This window comes from Pseudorasbora parva, chromosome 1, assembly GCF_024679245.1.
Source record: "Pseudorasbora parva isolate DD20220531a chromosome 1, ASM2467924v1, whole genome shotgun sequence".
Lineage (NCBI taxonomy): Eukaryota > Metazoa > Chordata > Actinopteri > Cypriniformes > Gobionidae > Pseudorasbora > Pseudorasbora parva.
Window position 1 is genome coordinate 68,045,641 of NC_090172.1, and position 20,024 is coordinate 68,065,664.

General features: G+C 42.3%; 3 protein-coding genes across 4 annotated transcripts in view; all 3 read left to right on the forward strand.

The window, feature by feature from the left end:
* emc4 (ER membrane protein complex subunit 4) overlaps window positions 1–2,906 on the forward strand; it is a 3,385-nt gene extending 479 nt beyond the window's left edge. Inside the window, exons 2-6 of one of the 2 annotated variants that reach the window (XM_067447658.1) lie at window positions 244–348; window positions 692–806; window positions 2,211–2,364; window positions 2,460–2,620; window positions 2,699–2,906. In XM_067447658.1, the coding sequence (XP_067303759.1) occupies window positions 245–348; window positions 692–806; window positions 2,211–2,364; window positions 2,460–2,620; window positions 2,699–2,734 (570 nt within the window). In that variant the 5' untranslated portion in view covers window position 244 and the 3' untranslated portion in view covers window positions 2,735–2,906. Of the gene's footprint in view, window positions 1–241; window positions 349–691; window positions 807–2,210; window positions 2,365–2,459; window positions 2,621–2,698 lie in introns of both variants that reach the window. The other variant, XM_067447660.1, reaches the window with a different exon arrangement.
* The window catches only part of cyld3 (cylindromatosis (turban tumor syndrome) 3), a 101,120-nt gene that overhangs the window by 42,841 nt on the left and 38,255 nt on the right, over window positions 1–20,024 (forward strand). The window lies entirely within an intron of this gene.
* lpcat4 (lysophosphatidylcholine acyltransferase 4) lies at window positions 4,696–17,645 on the forward strand. The gene is made up of 13 exons (XM_067447640.1): window positions 4,696–5,067; window positions 8,713–9,076; window positions 9,507–9,619; window positions 10,495–10,555; window positions 10,676–10,734; window positions 10,833–10,867; window positions 12,424–12,478; window positions 12,591–12,673; window positions 12,900–13,025; window positions 13,148–13,301; window positions 13,388–13,480; window positions 13,823–13,958; window positions 17,130–17,645. The coding sequence occupies exons 1-13, from the start codon at window positions 4,993–4,995 to the stop codon at window positions 17,303–17,305; spliced, it is 1,530 nt and encodes a 509-aa protein (XP_067303741.1). The 5' UTR covers window positions 4,696–4,992; the 3' UTR covers window positions 17,306–17,645.

Below are 20,024 nucleotides of genomic sequence, written 5' to 3' on the forward strand. Positions count from 1 at the left end.
TATAATCGGGTTTGCTGTTCGAAGTCTTAAAGATAAATTATTCAAATTTAAATAAAAATGTATCTGCATATTTATTGGGTCTCATCATTTACTATAATATATTTACTAATATATGGAATACATTTCAAGAAGAAAGTTTTTGTAGGATTACTGATGAACACTGAGAGAATATATTGCTCTGGTCTCTTCTGCTGCTGTTTATGAATATGAAGTGATTGACAGCTCATTCTGTGACTGAGGCAGGATGACGTCACCAGGCGGTCAGGGGGGCGGGGCTCTGTCGACGAGGGGCGGAGCTGCGACTAAGAGGATGAAGTGGGCCGTAGAGCTGAGCCTGGGCAACAGCAGGTGCTTCATCATCTCACACGCATTTAAACATCCGCATAGCAACACCCTGGCAACCACACAGCAACATGCTTGCAACCACACAGTAACACCCCAGCAACCACACAGCATCACCCGGGCAACCACATAGCAACTCTCTGGCAACCACACATAAACACCCTGGCAACCACATAGCAACATGCTTGCAACCACACAGCAACACCCTGGCAACCACACAGCATCAACCTGGCAACCACATAGCAACACTTTGGCAACCACACATAAACACCCTGGCAACCACATAGCATCACCCCAGCAACCGCACAGCATCACCCAGTGCTGAGCTATGTAAGCTGTGTGTGTGCAGGAGTCGCAGTGAGCGGCAGAGTAAAGATGGAGACGTGATGTATCCTGTGGGATACTCGGATAAACCCGTCCCAGACACCAGCGTTCAGGAGGCAGACCGCAATCTGGTGGAGAAGGTCAGTCCCTCTATCTGTACATCTACTCGTCCATTCATCCATTCATACATACATCCATCCATACATCCATCTGTCCATACATACATCCATCCATACATCCATCTGTCCATACATCCATCCATCCATACATACATCCATACATCCGTCCATACATTAATTAATTCATCATCCATCCATCCATTAATTCATCCATACATCCATCCATCCATACATCCATCCATACATCCGTCCATACATTAATTAATTCATCATCCATCCATCCATTAATTCATCCATACATCCATCCGTCCATACATACATCCATACATCCGTCCATACATCCGTCCATACATTAATTAATTCATCATCCATCCATCCATTAATTCATCCATCCATACATCCATCCATACATCCGTCCATACATTAATTAATTCATCATCCATCCATCCATTAATTCATCCATCCATACATCCATCCATACATCCATCCATACATTAATTCATCATCCATCCACCCATCCATTCATTCATTCTTTCATCCATCCATTAATTCATCCATTCATCCATTAATTAATCCATTCATCCACCCATCCATCCATTCATTGATCTATCCATCCATCTATCCATTAATTCATCCATTCATCCATCCATCCATCCATTAATTCATCCATCCACCCATTCATCCATCCATCCATTAATTCATCCATCCATTCATCCATCCATTAATTCATTCATTCATTCATCCATCCATTCATTCATCCATTCATTCATCCATTAATTCATCTATTCATCCACCCATCCATTAATTCATTCACTCATCCAACCATGCATCCATTCATTCATCCATCCATTAATTCATCCATTAATCCATCCATTAATTCATCCATTCATTCATTCATTCATCCATTAATTCATCCATTAATTCATCCATTCATCCATTCATTCATTCATTCATCCACCCATTCATTCATCCATTCATTCATTCATACATCCATTCATCCATCCATTCATTCATCCATTAATTCATCCATTCATCCACCCATCCATTAATTCATTCATCCACCCATCCATTCATTAATTCATCCATCCATTCATTCATTCATCCATTCATTAATTCATCCATCCATTCATCCATTCATTCATCCATCCATTAATTCATCCACCAGTGTTCATCCATCCAGTGTTAAATTCATGCTTGGGTTTAAATTATATATTGTATTATTCGAAAAGTATTTCTAATATTTCTGTAATTTTATATATGAATAAATGTTGCCCAACACAGCGTAATATTGTCTCGGAAATCCCCTCAAAGTGCAAAACGTAGAGTGAACATTATTGAAAGAAAATAAACATAGTTTGGATTTTTTTTTTGTTTAAAACTTTAAAACGTGTGTGTGTGTGTGTGTGTGTGTGTGTGTGTGTGTAGAGATGCTGGGACGTGGCTCTGGGCCCGCTGAAGCAGATTCCCATGAACCTCTTCATCATGTACATGTCTGGAAACACCATCTCCATTTTCCCCATCATGATGGTGTGTATGATGGCGTGGAGGCCCATCCAGGCGCTCATGTCCATGTCAGCCAGTGAGTATATCTTCCTCCGCCCGCACTGGTCGTAATCAATCGCTCCAGCTCGAGCTCATGTGCGTGTGTGTGTGTGTGTGTGTGTGTGTCCGAAGCGTTCAAGCTGCTGGAGAGCTCGAGTCAGCAGTGGCTGCAGGGATTGGTCTATCTCGTGGGAAACCTGCTTGGCTCCGCCCTCGCCATCTACAAGTGTCAATCAATGGGGCTCCTCCCCACGCACTCCTCTGATTGGCTGGCCTTCATCGAGCCGCCTCAGGTGCGTGAATAATTCATGAGGTGGCCGGTTCATATTCAAAGCCGTGCTTTCTGACTCCTGTGTTTGTGTTCTCCACAGAGACTGGAGATCATGGGCGGAGGATTGGTCATGTGACACACACACACACACACACACACACACACACACACACACACACACACACCCATAACATTAACTTTTGTAACCGCACATGCTGATGATTAAGTTATACTGATTGATGTTTAACAGAGATCTTTTATGTTTTGATCTGTTCAGTGCTTCAGATTAATAAAGTATGTTTAACGTTTCGCTGCTTGGAAGTGGAAATATGAACGACTTTTTACTTCACTTTTGATTTTGTTGAGTTTTGCATAAATATCTCACAAAGTGTGAATGTTAAATGTTTAGCTTAAAGTTAAAGAGGACTATATTAATATTAGATAAATATATATTTAATAAACATATATATATATATATATTAGTAATTATTATATTATTAATTTATTAATAAGACTATATTAAAAAAAATATATATATATATATATTTAATTTCTTTATTTTTATAATACATTTATATGTATATAAATATATATATATATATATATATATATATATATATATATATCATATAAATTATTATAAGAATATTATTTTAAAAAGTATTATAAATAATATATATATTACATTATATTAATAACTCATTAATTTTATCTTTTATTAATTACTTTTAATTAAAACCCATTATAAATATAAAAACACATTAATGTTTTATTTTAATCTAAAATATAAGGATATATATTTTAAATACAAAAAATATTAAATATATATAAAACAAATTATTTTAATCTAAAATGCGAGAAAATGTAAAGATATTTTAAAGATAAACACATTTTAATAATCTCATATATAAGAATATATTTATATTGTATATAGTGAATGCTGTATATTATATTATTATAGTTGTTTAGATAATTATCTGAGTCATATTTCACCCCAAATGCAAAGGTTATAACAATAAGAACAGTTTTTGTTTCATATTAAAATGTATAATAACATTTTATCTTAAAATATTCTTCAATTAAAGAGTGAATTATATGATATTTAGGGAATGCAAATGAAAAAAAACAAAGTTTTTGATTTTTGTTATATCGAAAGCAGACATCCTGAGTGTTGCTGAAGGCTTTGACTCATTCTGGTGTGTGTGTGTGTGTGTGTGTGTTTGTGTGTTCTGAAGAGTTCTGGATGTTCTTGTCCTGCAGCGTCTCATGCGTTCCTCTGGCGTGTGTGTGTGTGTGTCTCAGATGATGACAGATCAGGTGTGTATTGATGAGAATGTGACGTGTGTGTAGTCTCTGAACGCTGTAAACAAAACTCTCCACCCTGAGAACAAAAGAGCATGGACTCGCCCGACGGGTTTCTCTGAAGAAACGCATCTCTGTTCTTTCTTCTGGAGTCAATGACCTTCAACACAAACACACGATCACATCATTCATAAGTGCCTTCAACGATGTCTCTGTGTGAAAGTTTGCCACACACACACACACTGATGACAGACAGCGGATAATAAATGACATGGTTGCGTAATACTCCCTCAAATGTTTATTTACATGTGTTCTACTGATAAAGAAAGTTTATCAGATGTTTACCCAAAAATAAATAAATAACCTTCTCTTCTTTATGTGTCGATCAAAGGAGATGTGTGGCAGGCAGTTGAAAAACAAAATATTTGAGCATTCACTCTTAATAGTATTCTTTAATGAGACAAAAATATCCATGACTCTGTTACTAGTCATATTAACCCGTGAACTAAGTGAAGTGTGAGAGATATATGTGCTATAATATACGGTAATTTCTCAGTTTTTCGTTTGAAAACCTGTGTAGTTTTAAGTGAAAATGCAGTGGGCGTGATTGTGTGGGCGGAGTCACGATGAATGACAGTTTGTGGGCGGGGCAGTTGAGTGATATGCGTTTAATGGGCGTGGCCATTTGAGTAAACGTGTGTGTGTGTGTGTGTGTGTGTGTGTGTGTGTGTGTGTGTGTGTGTGTGTGTGTGTGTGTGTGTGTGTGTGTGTGTGTGTGTGTGTGTGTGTGTTTAGGGGGCGGGGTCGGTTAAGCGTGTAAATCTTCTCCAGTTTCGGATAAATTTAGTAAGTCCGTGCGTGTGCGCGCTAGTTCTCGGAGGTCAGTCGCGTTCTGGTTTTATTTTACACCAGTAGATGTTGTTGGGTTGGTTTCACATAAATATAGCCAGCTTGAAGTTTTGTTTTTAGCATCACCACCAGCTGAACTTTTTATCCACTCGTTTATTTGGAGCGTTTGTGCGCACTACTCTTTAGTCGTTCTCCGAGAACGCATTTACTTCGCTGTTTTGGTGCTGGTTTGTTTTCGCGATAATGTTGAAGGCTAAAGGACAAACTCCGCATCCGTTCGTTCATGAGGTGACTCTAACAGCTGCTCAGCGGATTCAGGTAAGACTCTCACGCGCTCATCCGGAGTAATCACGGAGCCATGTGTTCCTTCGCTCGGCCGTGACGCGCGCGCCGTATTTGCGAAAGTTAAACGCGCACGTCAGCTTCTAATGAATCTTTACGAACATCCCCATGGTGACCAAGCTTTTCGACAAACACTGTTGCTACTAAAGCTGCTGTTTAAAAGTTCGCCAAGTTGTCAAAAGTTGCTATAGAGATTTTTTTAGGACAATGTTCTCAATGTTACCAAACTTGTTGATGCCATGGACCCCTAAATATGATCCCATGGAAGTCCTTTCTAAAGTATAAAGGCAGCTATGCGCCTTATCACTGGATGTATGTTCAATTTAGATACTATAGTATTTTCATCCCAAACAATCTATCCAGATTTATTCTTATGGTATATTTCTAAAACTATGTTAGTAGAATAAAATAAGCAGAATGGAACTACTGTGCTGTCATTCATCAGATAGTTGTCTAAAGTCCCTTACGAAAAATAACCATGGTTTTATTATAATAAAAGTTAAGTAACCATTTTGTTTTTTTTGGCTAATATATTGTCATTTATATAATCCCAGTTTAACCTCAAATACTAGTTTGTGGTTTGTTAGTTTGTGGTTACAACAACCATGTTTTGTTTTGTTTTTTAGTAAAACTGGCTCGTTTTCGTAAAGGACGTGCCGTACAAACAGGGTTTATTTTAATTGTGTTAAAGTAAGAGATGTTTGTGCTTTTGATATTTAATCATATGTAAACGGCATCATGTTTGGGTGTGTTGTGACGTAACCTAGCAGCCACCGAAACTACAGCATTATTATCTATAAATGTGTGTGTTGCTTTGTTCGTCTCAAGTTAATAATGCTAACTATAACTCTAGTAACTTTGGCAGAAACTGTGTATGGTTTCCTGTATTTCCAGGATCCAGTATTTCCTTCTAATTATGACTTGCACTCATTTCAGCTTACAGTTTTAGTCATGCTTATGAAAGCATCTTATTGTACAATCAGCTTTTCATTATTGCCAAATAAAGTCCAGGGTTCATTAGCATTAACGACAAGCTGTACATGATCCCGCGATATTGTCTTGATTTGAGTTTACAGAGAAAACAACCCTGTGGTTAAACTAAATTGGTATTATTTTATATATTTTAAATGACTGAAAGGGATTTAAGGGAATAAAGTATTGTAGTTAAGAAGTAAAATATTTGCAAAAAATATGCACACATTCTCCGTTGTGTCTAATATATAAAAAATGCTAATGCTAATTTCGTGTTGCATCAAATTCAGTTTATTTTGCATCACTGGATACTGTCGGTCACTGAAGGTTTCTATCGTAAAACAGCTCAAATATATTGTTTTGCTATTTGCATCTTGACACACTCTTTCACTGCTAAAACTAAAGTGTCGCGTTTAAATTTGTACTAATGGTTAAGCCCCGCCTTCTTTGATATGATTGGCCATGTCATTTATTCTGACAGTGACGAGCCCTGTTACTGTGCGTTCACATCAAGTGACTTCCCCAGTTTCTGTTGAAGCCGATACGGAAGTGACTTAAAGCTCATAAACGTGCCAGAGGGTTAACGGCTCATAAACGTGCCAGAGGGTTAATGGCTCATAAACGTGCCAGAGGGTTAACGGCTCATAAACGTGCCAGACGGTTAACGCTCATAAACGTGCCAGAGGGTTAACGGCTCATAAACGTGCCAGAGGGTTAACGGCTCATAAACGTGCCAGAGGGTTAACGGCTCATAAACGTGCCAGAGGGTTAACGGCTCATAAACGTGCCAGAGGGTTAACGGCTCATAAACGTGCCAGAGGGTTAACGGCTCATAAACGTGCCAGAGGGTTAACGGCTCATAAACGTGCCAGAGGGTTAACGGCTCATAAACGTGCCAGAGGGTTAACGGCTCATAAACGTGCCAGAGGGTTAACGGCTCATAAACGTGCCAGAGGGTTAACGGCTCATAAACGTGCCAGAGGGTTAACGCTCATAAACGTGCCAGAGGGTTAACGGCTCATAAACGTGCCAGAGGGTTAACGGCTCATAAACGTGCCAGAGGGTTAACGGCTCATAAACGTGCCAGAGGGTTAACGCTCATAAACGTGCCAGAGGGTTAACGCTCATAAACGTGCCAGAGGGTTAATGGCTCATAAACGTGCCAGAGGGTTAACGGCTCATAAACGTGCCAGAGGGTTAACGGCTCATAAACGTGCCAGAGGGTTAACGGCTCATAAACGTGCCAGACGGTTAACGCTCATAAACGTGCCAGAGGGTTAACGGCTCATAAACGTGCCAGAGGGTTAACGGCTCATAAACGTGCCAGAGGGTTAACGGCTCATAAACGTGCCAGAGGGTTAACGGCTCATAAACGTGCCAGAGGGTTAACGGCTCATAAACGTGCCAGAGGGTTAACGGCTCATAAACGTGCCAGAGGGTTAACGGCTCATAAACGTGCCAGAGGGTTAACGGCTCATAAACGTGCCAGAGGGTTAACGGCTCATAAACGTGCCAGAGGGTTAACGGCTCATAAACGTGCCAGAGGGTTAACGGCTCATAAACGTGCCAGAGGGTTAACGCTCATAAACGTGCCAGAGGGTTAACGGCTCATAAACGTGCCAGAGGGTTAACGCTCATAAACGTGCCAGAGGGTTAACGGCTCATAAACGTGCCAGAGGGTTAACGCTCATAAACGTGCCAGAGGGTTAACGGCTCATAAACGTGCCAGAGGGTTAACGGCTCATAAACGTGACAGAGGGTTAACGGCTCATAAACGTGACAGAGGGTTAACGGCTCATAAACGTGCCAGAGGGTTAACGGCTCATAAACGTGCCAGAGGGTTAACGGCTCATAAACGTGCCAGAGGGTTAACGGCTCATAAACGTGCCAGAGGGTTAAAGGCTCATAAACGTGCCAGAGGGTTAACGGCTCATAAACGTGCCAGACGGTTAACGGCTCATAAACGTGCCAGAGGGTTAACGCTCATAAACGTGCCAGAGGGTTAACGGCTCATAAACATGCCAGAGGGTTAACGGCTCATAAACGTGCCAGAGGGTTAAAGGCTCATAAACGTGCCAGAGGGTTAACAGCTCATAAACGTGCCAGAGGGTTAACGGCTCATAAACGTGCCAGAGGGTTAACGGCTCATAAACGTGCCAGGGTTAACGCTCAGTATTATGGTTTAGGACTCTAAACGTGCGAATCGGTGCGATTAGTCGACTAATGGCTGAAATAAACAACTCAAGGGCGGCTCACCTCGGGAAGTGGAATGTGTGCATATAGGCGGACATGATGAACTTAATCTCTGCAGTCAAAAACAGAAAACATCGATAAAGTGTTAAAATGTTCAGCTATTGATACAAATTTCACGATTTGATTTGCATTCAGCAGCTTTCGATTCGGTTTATTATTATGGTTTATGGCATAGTTCTATAAATGTGCGATTAGTCAACTTATGGCTCAACTAAACAAATCAAGGACAGCTCACCTCGAGAATTACTTCTACTGTAAATTCGGCACGTTTTCCTCGTTATCCGAGCCTGTCCCGTGTGCTGTTCCCCAGGGATCCGTTCTGGGACCTTTATAGTTTTCCCTTTATATGCTCTGCTTTTTTCAGAGCCAGTGAAACACCTCTGTTGTCTCTCTCAGGGACTCATCCTGGGCGTGGTTCTGTTCCCCGTCCGCACCATCCTCGCCGCCCTGCTGTTCCTGGTCATGTGGCCGATCGCTCGCCTGCGATTGGCCGGCCTGTCGGAGGCGGAGCGGGCGGAGCCTGTGCAGGGCTGGCGGCGCTGGCTCTTCCAGCCCATCTTGGTGTTCCTCAGCCGGGCCGCCTTCTTCTCGCTGGGCTTCGTGTGGGTGAGGGTGAAGGGGCGGCAGGCGGGCCTGAAGGAGGCTCCGGTGCTGGCCGTGGCTCCTCACAGCGGCTTCCTGGACATGCTGGTGCTGCCGGTCACAGGCCTGCCCATCGTCGTGTCCCGCTCCGAGAACTCCAGACTCCCCGTGATCGGAGGTGAGCCGACCGGCTGACATGAGCCTGGAGAAAGCTACCCATCTCATACACACACACACACACACACACTGCCCCCTACCCCTAAAACTACCCATTACACACACACACACACACACACACACACACACTGCCCCCTACCCCTAAAACTACCCATTACACACACACACACACACACACACACACACACTGCCCCCTACCCCTACCCCCTAAAACTACCCATCACACACACACACACACACACACTGCCCCTGCTACAAAAACCTACCAATCAAACACACACACTGCCCCTGCTCCTAAACCTACCCATCACACACACTGCCCCTACCCCTAAACCTACCCATCTCACACACACATACACACACTGCCCCTGCTCCTAAACCTACCCATCACACACACACAACGTGAGGTCTGATCTGTGTGTCCGTTGCAGCACTGCTGGAGTTTAATCAGGCGGTGCTGGTGAGCCGGAAAGATCCAGAATCCAGGAAGAAGTGTGTGTCTCAGATCCGTGAGAGAGTCACGTCTGATGGCCGCTGGCCTCAGGTACACACACACACACACACACACACACACACACACACACACACACACACACACACACACGCTTTATTTAACCAGGAGAGTCCCATTGAGATTAAGAACCTATTTTTAAAGGGAGTCCTGGCCAAGAGGCAGCAAAGTTACACAAATAAAAAACGTTACAACATCATTAAAATACCAGCGTATGAGGAACCATCACAGACTGAGGCAGCCTCGGTTTAAAAACATTTAAAGTCATAAATGCTGTCAATATCCAGTCTTTCTGCAACATGTTCCAAGCAAAAGGCGCTCATACACTCACACACACACACACACACACTCATACTCACACTCTCCATCAAACTCACTCACTCACACACACACACACACTCATACTCACACTCTCCATCAAACTCACTCACACACTCACTCACTCACTCACTCACTCACTCACTCACACTCATACTCACACTCTCCATCAAACTCACTCACTCACTCACACACACACACTCATACTCACTCACTCACTCACTCACTCACTCACTCATACACACGCACACACTCACACTCTCAAAACACACACACACACTCTCAAAACAATAATTCGCACTCACACACCCTCACTCACATGCACTCTAAAAACACACACACTCGCACTCTGATACACTCACTCACACACACACACTCTCTCACACACACACACACACACACTCACACACACACACACTCGCACTCTGATACACACACTCACTCTCACACACACACACTCGCACTCTGATACACACACTCACTCTCACACACACACACTCGCACTCTGATACAAACACTCGCTCTCACACACACTCACTGTCACATTCTGTTCTGTTTGATCTTATTTTATGCTCCATTTCTCTCTGCAGATGCTCATGTTTCCAGAAGGAACAACGACTAATGGCCAAGCTCTTATCAAATTCAAACCTGGTGCGAACACACACACACACACACACACACACACACACACACACACACACGCATAGCGGTTTTCTGGTTGTTTTTGGTGAGTTCAGGTGTTGAGTGTGAAATGTTGTCATGTCTGGGCAGGTGCGTTTCTGGCTGGCGTTCCGGTTCAGCCCGTCCTGCTGCACTATCCCAGAGAACCGGTGAGTCTGCAGCGATATAATTAACTGTGTGTGTGTGTGTGTGTGTGTGTGTGTGTGTGTGTACATTGATATATAAATCATGCCATAACTCTTTGCAGGACACAGTTCGGTGGACTTGGAAAGGATTGTCGTGGTGAGTAGAACGTTTTGTGCTTTTAATTATTTGTTTTTTATTTAAGATATATTTTCATTTTTTTATGTTGCCTTGTTAAAACATGCTATCATGTTATCAATATGTTCAATCATGCTAGCAAGGTTAAACCCGTTATCTGATCTGATCTTGGTCTGATCCTGATCTTGGTCTTGGTCTTGATCCTGATCTTGGTCTTGATCCTGATCTTGGTCTTGATCTGATCTTGATCTTGGTCTTGGCCTGATCTTGATCTTGGTCTTGGTCTGATCTTGATCTTGGTCTTAGCCTGATCTGATCTTGGTCTTAGCCTGATCTTGGTCTTGGTCTGATCTTGGTCTTGGTCTGATCTTGGTCTTGGTCTTGGTCTGATCTTGATCTTGGTCTTAGCCTGATCTTGGTCTTGATCTGATCTTGATCTTGGTCTTGGCCTGGTCTTGGCCTGGTCTTGGCCTGGTCTTGGCCTGATCTTGGCCTGATCTTGGCCTGATCTTGGTCTGATCTTGGTCTTGGTCTTGGTCTTAGCCTGATCTTGATCTTGGTCTGATCTTGGTCTTGGTCTGATCTTGGTCTTGGTCTTAGCCTGATCTTGATCTTGGTCTGATCTTTGTCTGATCTTGATCTTATCTTGATCTTATCTTGATCTTGGTCTGATCTTGATCTGATCTTGGCCTTATCTTGATCTTGGTCTGATCTTGGTCTGATCTTGATCTTGGTCTGATCTTGGCCTGATCTTGATCTTGGTCTTGGTCTTGATCTTGGTCTGATCTTGGTCTGATCTTGATCTTGGTCTTGGTCTTGGTCTTGGTCTTAGCCTGATCCTGATCCTGATCTTGATCTTGATCTTGGTCTGGTCTTGGTCTGATCTTGATCTTGGTCTAATCTTGGTCTGATCTTGATCTTGGTCTAATCTTGGTCTGATCTTGATCTTGGTATTGGCCTGATCTTGATCTTGATTTTGGTCGGCTCTTGATTTTGTTTTGACCTTGGTCTTGGTCTGACCTTGATCTTGGTCTGATCTTGATGTTGGTCTTGGCCTGATCTTGGTCTTGGTCTGATCTTGGTCTGATCTTGATCTGGTCTGATCTTGATGTTGGTCTTGGCCTGATCTTGGTCTTGGCCTGATCTTGGTCTTGGTCTTGGTCTGATCTTGATCTTGGTCTTGGTCTGATCTTGGTCTGATCTTGGTCTGATCTTGATCTGGTCTGATCTTGATGTTGGTCTTGGCCTGATCTTGGTCTTGGCCTGATCTTGGTCTTGGCCTGATCTTGGTCTTGGCCTGATCTTGGTCTTGGCCTGATCTTGGTCTTGGCCTGATCTTGATGTTGGTCTTGGCCTGATCTTGAGCTTGGTCTGATCTTGATCTTGGCCTGGTCTTGGTCTGATCTGCTCTATTCTGATCCGGTTTGGTCTGGTTTAATGCAATCTGGTTTGATGCGGTCTGGTTTAATGCAATCTGGTTTGATGCGATCTGATGCTGATCTTTGTCTTGTTTAATGCGGTCTGGTCTGGTTTGACGTGGTCTGATCCGGTCTGGTTTTTTTCTTGTTTTTACTCAGGCTCGGTGCTCTCTGGCACACCACCTCTCAGCTCTACACCAGCGTTACTGTGGAGGTGGGCGCACTTCTTTTGATTGACATGAACCAGAGCCAATCACATCCAGCATTGTCACAGCTGTGGCCAATGGGATCTCCGTCAGTAACTCCTCTGCTCTGATTGGTTCTAGTTCCTGCCCGTCTACACGCCCTCAGCGGAGGAGAAGGGAAACCCGGACCTGTATGCGGAGAACGTGCAGAAGCTCATGGCCACGTGAGGCACAACTAAATACGTTTTATTTGTTATATATATTATTTTATTTGTTTAATTTCAACTCACTGAAATGATTGAGTTCATTTTAACGATCACACTCCTGCTTCAGACGTTCAGGATGATTTAGACACGTTAACAGCTCAGCTCACACACATCTTCACTATATTATTAATGTTGTGTGTAACCTGTAATATTCATATTTGAATGTTTGTTTCTATATTCCCAGAGCGCTCGGCGTTCCCGCCACTGATTATGTGATGGAGGGACGATTTCCTGTTATAAAGCTCGGAAACCTTTCACTTCCACTGGAACCCCCGGCTCAGGAAACACTCAAACTGCTGCAGAAACACGGGTGTGTGTGTGTGTGTGTGTGTGTGTGTGTGTGTGTGTGTGTGTGTGTGTCTGTATGTGTGTGTGTGTGTGTGTGTCCAGTGTCTCTCCACTTGTTTGCCTCACTCTTTCATTTGTCCTCAGTCTTACGAACACTCAAGTGGAGACTGTGATGAACAACATGATTGACAGCTGTCACTCAGGCCAGAGCGCCACGGTAACAGCCGATCACCTGACCTCTCTTTTGGGGCTCAAGGACAGAAAGACGGCAGTGAAGATCTGCTCGCTTTACTCAAAGGTGTGTGTGTATGTGTGTGTGTGCTTTTTTCATTTTTATCCAAAGGAAGAAACCAACTCTGTGTGTGTGTGTGTGTGTGTGTGCAGGACGATACAGTGGACATGAGGCAAGTTTGTCTGAGCGTATCGGCCGTTTCTGGCTTCAGAAGTCTGGAGTCTCTCATACACACAGCGTTCACGGTGAGTGTGTGTGTGTGTGTACAGCACAGGCCAAAAGTTTGGACACATTACTATTTATAATGTTTTTGAAAGAACTTTCTTCTGCTCATCAAGCCTGCATTTATTTGATCAAAAATACAGATTTATTTTTAATATTGTGATATTTTTACAATTTAAAATATTTGGTTTAATTTATTCTCCTTTAAATGCTGATTTATTTCTGTGATAAAGCTGAATGTTCAGGATGGTTCCTCCAGTCTTCAGTGATCATGATATTCTCAGATGAGGATTCATTACGAGTGTTGGAGACAGTTCTGCTGACGTATATATTTAATAACTGTGTGTGTGTGTGTGTGTGTGTAGTGGTACGACACTGACCGGGACGGGCTGCTGAGTGCAGATGATCTGTCCGGCCTGATGGGGGCGCTGGTGGGAATCCCTCAGTATGATATTGGAGAGATGTTCTCTGAGCTGACCACCAGAGGGCGTCCCACTGAAGGTGAATACAGCAGCGGTGTCCCAGTTTACAGACTAAAGCCGCTCAAGGTCAACACGAGCGCTGTAAAGCGGGACGGTCTCGCCTCTGTAGGATTGCTCTTCTCGACGTGTTCACCTTGGTCCATAATGCACATACAGGTGCTGGTCTATAATTAAAATATCATCAGAAAGATGATTTATTTCACTAATTCCATTCAAAAGGTGAAACTTGTATATTAGATGAATTCATTCACACAGACTGATGTATTTCAAATGTTTATTTCTTTTCATTTTGATGATTATAACTGACAACTGAGGAAAATCCCAAATTCAGTATCTCAGAAAATTAGACCAATACAAAGAACGGCTTTTTAGAAATCTTGGCCACTGAAGAGTCTGACGTCTCCTTTCTCCTGAATTACTGCAGTGACGCGGCGTGGAGTCGGTCATTATATTCAGGGCTGACATTAACTTTTTTACTCACCAGCCACCGTGGCTAGTGGTTTTCCAAAGCTACTAGCCACTCAGCTTTTTCACCGGCCACAATTTGCAGTTTGGAAATTACATTTTATATGATTAAAGTTGACTTTGGTATGCCTAAAAGACTTGATTTGAAGATTTAAAACCCTTTCAAACTTTCACATGCAGAGTGAGAGAGCCGACTCTACGTTAAATTACGCTTCACTTCACTGAAGCTTCCCCCCTATAGGAAATGTAGCACGATAAGCTACAGCAACTTGGCAAAAGTAGTTTACTATATCTAAGCTAGTTTTTATTTATTTAATTTTACATTGAACCAACTTCATTCCAATCAACGCTATCTCTGTGATCAATAAAAGTCAAGCAGATAGACAAAAAAGCAGATAGACATGCATACTTTCAGTTCGGCTATTCAAAAATTGTCGAAATCAATTTGGCAAAAAAAAACATGTGATCCATAATATTAACAAAACCAGGTGTTGATAGTGTGTGAGTATGCTCTTCTGTATGTGTATATGTGTTCGCATTTATGCTCAATTTAGACTTGGGCACTTTTGCAGGAAACTAAGTTCATTTCCAACTCAGCTCAAAGTAAGCTACAGTAGCAAAAGAATTAAGACCTGCTCAAAACACAAAACGTGCCTATATTTGTACCTATATATGAAGAGGTGGCCAGGCTGGACCCGATGCTTTTAATAAGAGGTGTTTATTCAAGAGACACAATAGATTCTTTTAAAACTTGAAGACGATTTCTCTTTTGTCACCGCGCGGATGACGCGCGTGCAACAGCAAACTGAGCGCTCGGAAACAAACGTCAACTAGATAGTGCACGTATCCCGTGCACGCGCCGAACCCGTCTTTCCGCGCTCATTGCCAAAGGAGTCCTTTGAAAGGCTCGCGCGCATCTGTGCACGTCTGCGCAAAGCAGAGAGGAACGTAGAAAGTGAAGTATGTCTGCGACTTGGCAGTTGGTTTCCAATTTGAGCTTGATCTTCAGAAATGTAGCGATGCTACTGCCCAACACTGACAAGGAGAACTGATTGCGCGTGTGACAGAGCTTCTGCACGCTTCTGTTGTCATTCAGCGCGATTCCGCCTATCCCGCCTTCACTTAGGCTACTGCAAGTTGATCGATAAAGAATTGTAAGACAATTGTAATTTTGTGATATGACGGTCTTGGCATTTCATTTGGCTGTTGGCTGAAATTATATTCAACCCGCCAAAGTGGCTAATGGGAGTGGCTGCCGTACCCGCCACAGCTGAAATCTACCCGCATTTGGCGGGTGTTAATGTCAAGCCCTGGTTATAATTATCAAAATTAAAAGAAAAAACATTTGAAATGTATCAGTGTGTGTCTAATGAAGGACTATAATATACAACTTTCCCTTTTTGAATAGAATTAGTGAAATAAATCAACTTTCTGATGATACTCTAATTATATGACAGAACCTGAATATCTCGCAGTTCTGACTTTATGGTGGAAACGAGCTTCCACATGTGAGGGCTAATGTCCACCCAGCCGGTCGTTATCGCAGAATAAACCCCTCCAGAGTGATCAGGACCCCGAGGCGAAGCGGAGCGTCACTCTGAAGGGGTTTATTCTGCGATAACAACCGGCTGGGTGGACATTATCCCGCTTATTACACGGCTACTAGTCTCAAATAAATTACACACTAAATATTGTCTTGAGATTAAATATTTTATTAGCTCTTACGCAAAGCTTCTGCGAAGAAAAACAGTTCCAGACTGCTTTAAGCCTTTATCTATTGCTGCTAAATGTTGAGAATGAATGCTGAAAGGGTTAGTTCACCCAAAAATGAAACCAAGCCTATGATTTACTCACCCTCAGGTCATTATAGGTGTTTATGACATTCTTCTGTCAGACAAATACAATCAGAGTTATATTTAAAAAGTCCAGGCTAACGTTAATCCCAGCAGTAGTTGGAGCTGTTTCTGAAGTCCATTAAATGCAGCTGTCCGTCAAATAACGTGCTCCACACGACTGCGATGGGTTAATAGAGCCTTCTGATTCCAATCGATGCGTTTGTGTCAGAAAAATATCCATATTTAAAACATTATAAAGGAAACCTGCCTTGAAGTCTTCCATTGTAGCCCACGGCTGTTTAAGCCACAAGATGGCGCCAGCGTTAAGCACAGAAGTAGAACCGGTCGAGATAACTCGCAGTACCCGGATGAGCGGTGTGTGTTATCTGGAAATAACACACCGCTGGAATGAGCGATTGACCAATCAGAATCAAGTATTTCACAGAGCTGTGCAATAAGCACTTGTAATGGCATGAGAGGATATGTGTCTGTTCCAGTGTTGAAATGGCTACTAAACTTTATTTAGCATAACAAATGGGATTCTCCGAGTCAGATTCACAAATTATTTAAAAAAGTACCTCACTGCCTGGAAATAACCAGATTTATTAATAAACACTCCACCTTTGCTCACAAAATAGAAAAATATTCCAATATATAAAATTAAGTAATCAAATAAGTAAGCCCCGCCCCTCACGTTAGTATCGCCGATCTCGCCCAACACTAGAGCCGCTTTTAATTTTGGGTATTTTTGATATTCAAGTAAGCAGAAAGCGGTGCAGTGAAGCACAATACTTTACATGTACAAGTGCAGCCGAATGTTTACTCCGCTGAGATGTTAGCGGTGATGTTTCAGTATCCAATGCTAATTGTTTTGTATTCATCTCCTAAAGCTTCTCTGCTGGACTTACTGATGACGCATCCGGTTTATGGGAAGGTTCTCACGGAGTATCTCCAATCCAATGGGCTCGCTGACGGAAATCACAACGGCGTTCCCAATGGGAAGGCCAACGGCAACAACAACGGGATTTATAACGGCTACGGATCGACCAACAGGAAGTCAGACTGAGTCGTCGGCCGCTGTATCCGACTGCATGTGCAATAACTCGTGGACTGTGTGTGTGTGTAAGGGGAACGTTTACGTGTGTGCGAATAATTTCTTTTTAATTTCATGTGAATCTCGGAGCTGGGAATGATACTGTGAGAATATACCACTACAGGAATGTGCCTTGGAACAAATACCAATATAAATATATTTTATAATGATAATGCCCGACGGATCTGGATGTGTATTTAAGTGTATATTTTTGTCTTTTTAAACCTTGTATATTGGAGAAACCAGAGACATTTGTACGGTCAAAGACTTTGCTGTCATATTATTTTATACTTTAATATATTAAAATTCTTAAATAAAGAAGTGACGTTTCCAGTCTTCATTTGAGCTTTCTCATCCGCTCTTTTTCTAACTTACACTGTGTGTATTCAGGCTTGTCATCTTAAAGGGGGGGGTGAAATGCTGTTTCATGCATACTGATCTTTTTACACTGTTAAAGACTTGGAATCCCATACTAAACATGGACAAAGTTTCAAAAGTTAAGGTGGACGTTTGATGGGAGTATTTCTTTGTCAAAAATACTACTTCCGGTTAGTCATAAGTTTCGGCAAGTTTTTTGCGATCATGCGTCCCCTTTGACGTTAATGGGGGCGGAATTTCCTTGTATGGGCCTTACGGACAATTCTACCGGAAGCGCGTGAGAGAGAGAGAGAGAGAGAGAGAGAGAGAGAGGGAGAGAGCGAAAGTAACAGGCTATGCCCATCAAAGCGCGGGCTCGTAGGCTGCGCTGCACAGGTGACGTGACTTCAAGAAATTAACAATGTCACCAAAAAAGTGCGTTTTTGGTTGCCAGACCAAGACAGTCCTGCACAGATTCCCCCAAAACCCCGCGTTAAGGCAACAGTGGATGGAATTTGCTTTTCCGGATCAGCAACTGAGTTGCGCGAATGTTTATATCTGTTCGCTGCATTTCGGTGCCGACTGTTTCATAAACAAGGCCCAGCTCGACGCCGGATTTTCCCGATCGCCTAATGCTGAAGGATGGAGCAGTCCCAACGATAAAGGTCCCAACGTTAGAACCGCAGGCGGTGAGTGAGACTGCTTCAAATGTCTGTGTTTTTGCCTATGCTCATCAAGTAGCCCAAACATGATCACGTATAGTTAATTGATCAATGGAGCATGCGATGTGTAGTGCGTGTACATTTGTTTAGCTGGCCACTATATGTGTAACTTTATGTTTGTGTATTGTAAAAGCACTCCAAACAACAATACACAAAGAGTGGGGAAATATGTTGAACTAAATAAGCGCGCTTCTTCATTCAAATGCGCTACTATTCCGTGTCTTTCTATGTAAACACTAACTTAACCTGCCGTGCAAAACCAGTCCGCTTACTAACGTCTACACAAACCACGCGTAAACACACACACACACACACGTGCACAACTGCACTTCCCACATGTACACCTTCAAAGACAAAAATACGACGATATAATTCAAGTATAAATATGTAAATAACACAAGCCGCTAAGCATATTATATAGTTAGTGTATAACTTGTGCCACATAGAGACGTCCTGCTCTAGTCATTTTTGCTGCTGCTCCTGTTCAACTGCAGCCTCTGGGTCTGATTCCGGATCATAGATGTATGGCTGTATCTGATTAAAAGCCATATTTTTATTTTGAATAAAGTTTTTTTCCCGCTGTTAGGGATGACACAGCTTTACGACGCACTCGACTCAACACAATAGCAGCAGCGAGCACACGTCATTATTTAGCTCCGCTCACACGACACGCCCCCCACCCGCTCGGCTTTTTTCGGAAAGACTCGGAACAGCGCATCTTTCTTATATAATTATTAAAAAAATAAAGACTTTTCGGAGATATGCAGGATGCAATGCTACTCTATAGGTACTCAAGATTGACATGACACTGACTGAAACTGAGTGTTTCACCCCCCCCCTTTAAGCTTTGGCACATTTTCAAGGTCCTTGCGATGCAGTAAGACCCCCTTAGGTGTCATACTCCCGTTCACCACACGGGCCAAGATTATAGTTCGGAGAGTATGGGATGATCATAATTTACCTTTTGAGATCGTGGAAGGAGTGAAAGGCAGAACTCTGATATTTTTTTTCCACTTTCCAAATACTTTCTTCATTTTTATTGAAAATAATTGCCTTTCTGATCTGATATGTTAAGCTGTCTAAAACATCCCTTGTAATGTTTCAGATGCTAGTTTTATTTTTGTTACCAGAATGATCTTTTAAAAGGTAGGACACCTCTTCTAAAAACAGTTTAGTGATAAGATTTATAACATTATCCCCAAACATTCTAGCAAACTTTTATCAGGACGTTTCCCAGCAGTCACGGGACTCCGTCATCCCGATGTCACATTTAGGTTGAAAGGTAAAATCATAAATTCTTATTGATATAAAATCATAAGCTCTTATTCAGTATTAACATAGGTTTAGATGTTGATGTTTAGTTTGAGGTCACCATGATAGAGATCAGTGTTTGCTTTAGTTAAGCTCTCGACTCTTTAACTTCAGTTTTTTAATTCTCCGGTTGCTTTTATGTTTTTGCAAACCACAGATTCCTGTCACGTTGTAAATGCAAAGCGGCGATAAGAATACAGACTCTTCTTCACAACTGCTGACTGTAACCATAATATATGTAAAATGATATCCATTTGATGTGTGAAGTAGCCACGCTCTAATTAAAGATATTTAGCATCATT

Bases quoted from the DNA above. Each gene is read 5' to 3' on its own strand.
- lpcat4 (XM_067447640.1), top strand. From the start codon at position 4,993: ATGTTGAAGGCTAAAGGACAAACTCCGCATCCGTTCGTTCATGAGGTG. The intron at 9,077-9,506 runs GTGAGCCGACCG...TGTCCGTTGCAG, and splicing joins CAGACTCCCCGTGATCGGAG to CACTGCTGGAGTTTAATCAG. The intron at 10,556-10,675 runs GTGCGAACACAC...ATGTCTGGGCAG, and splicing joins TCTTATCAAATTCAAACCTG to GTGCGTTTCTGGCTGGCGTT.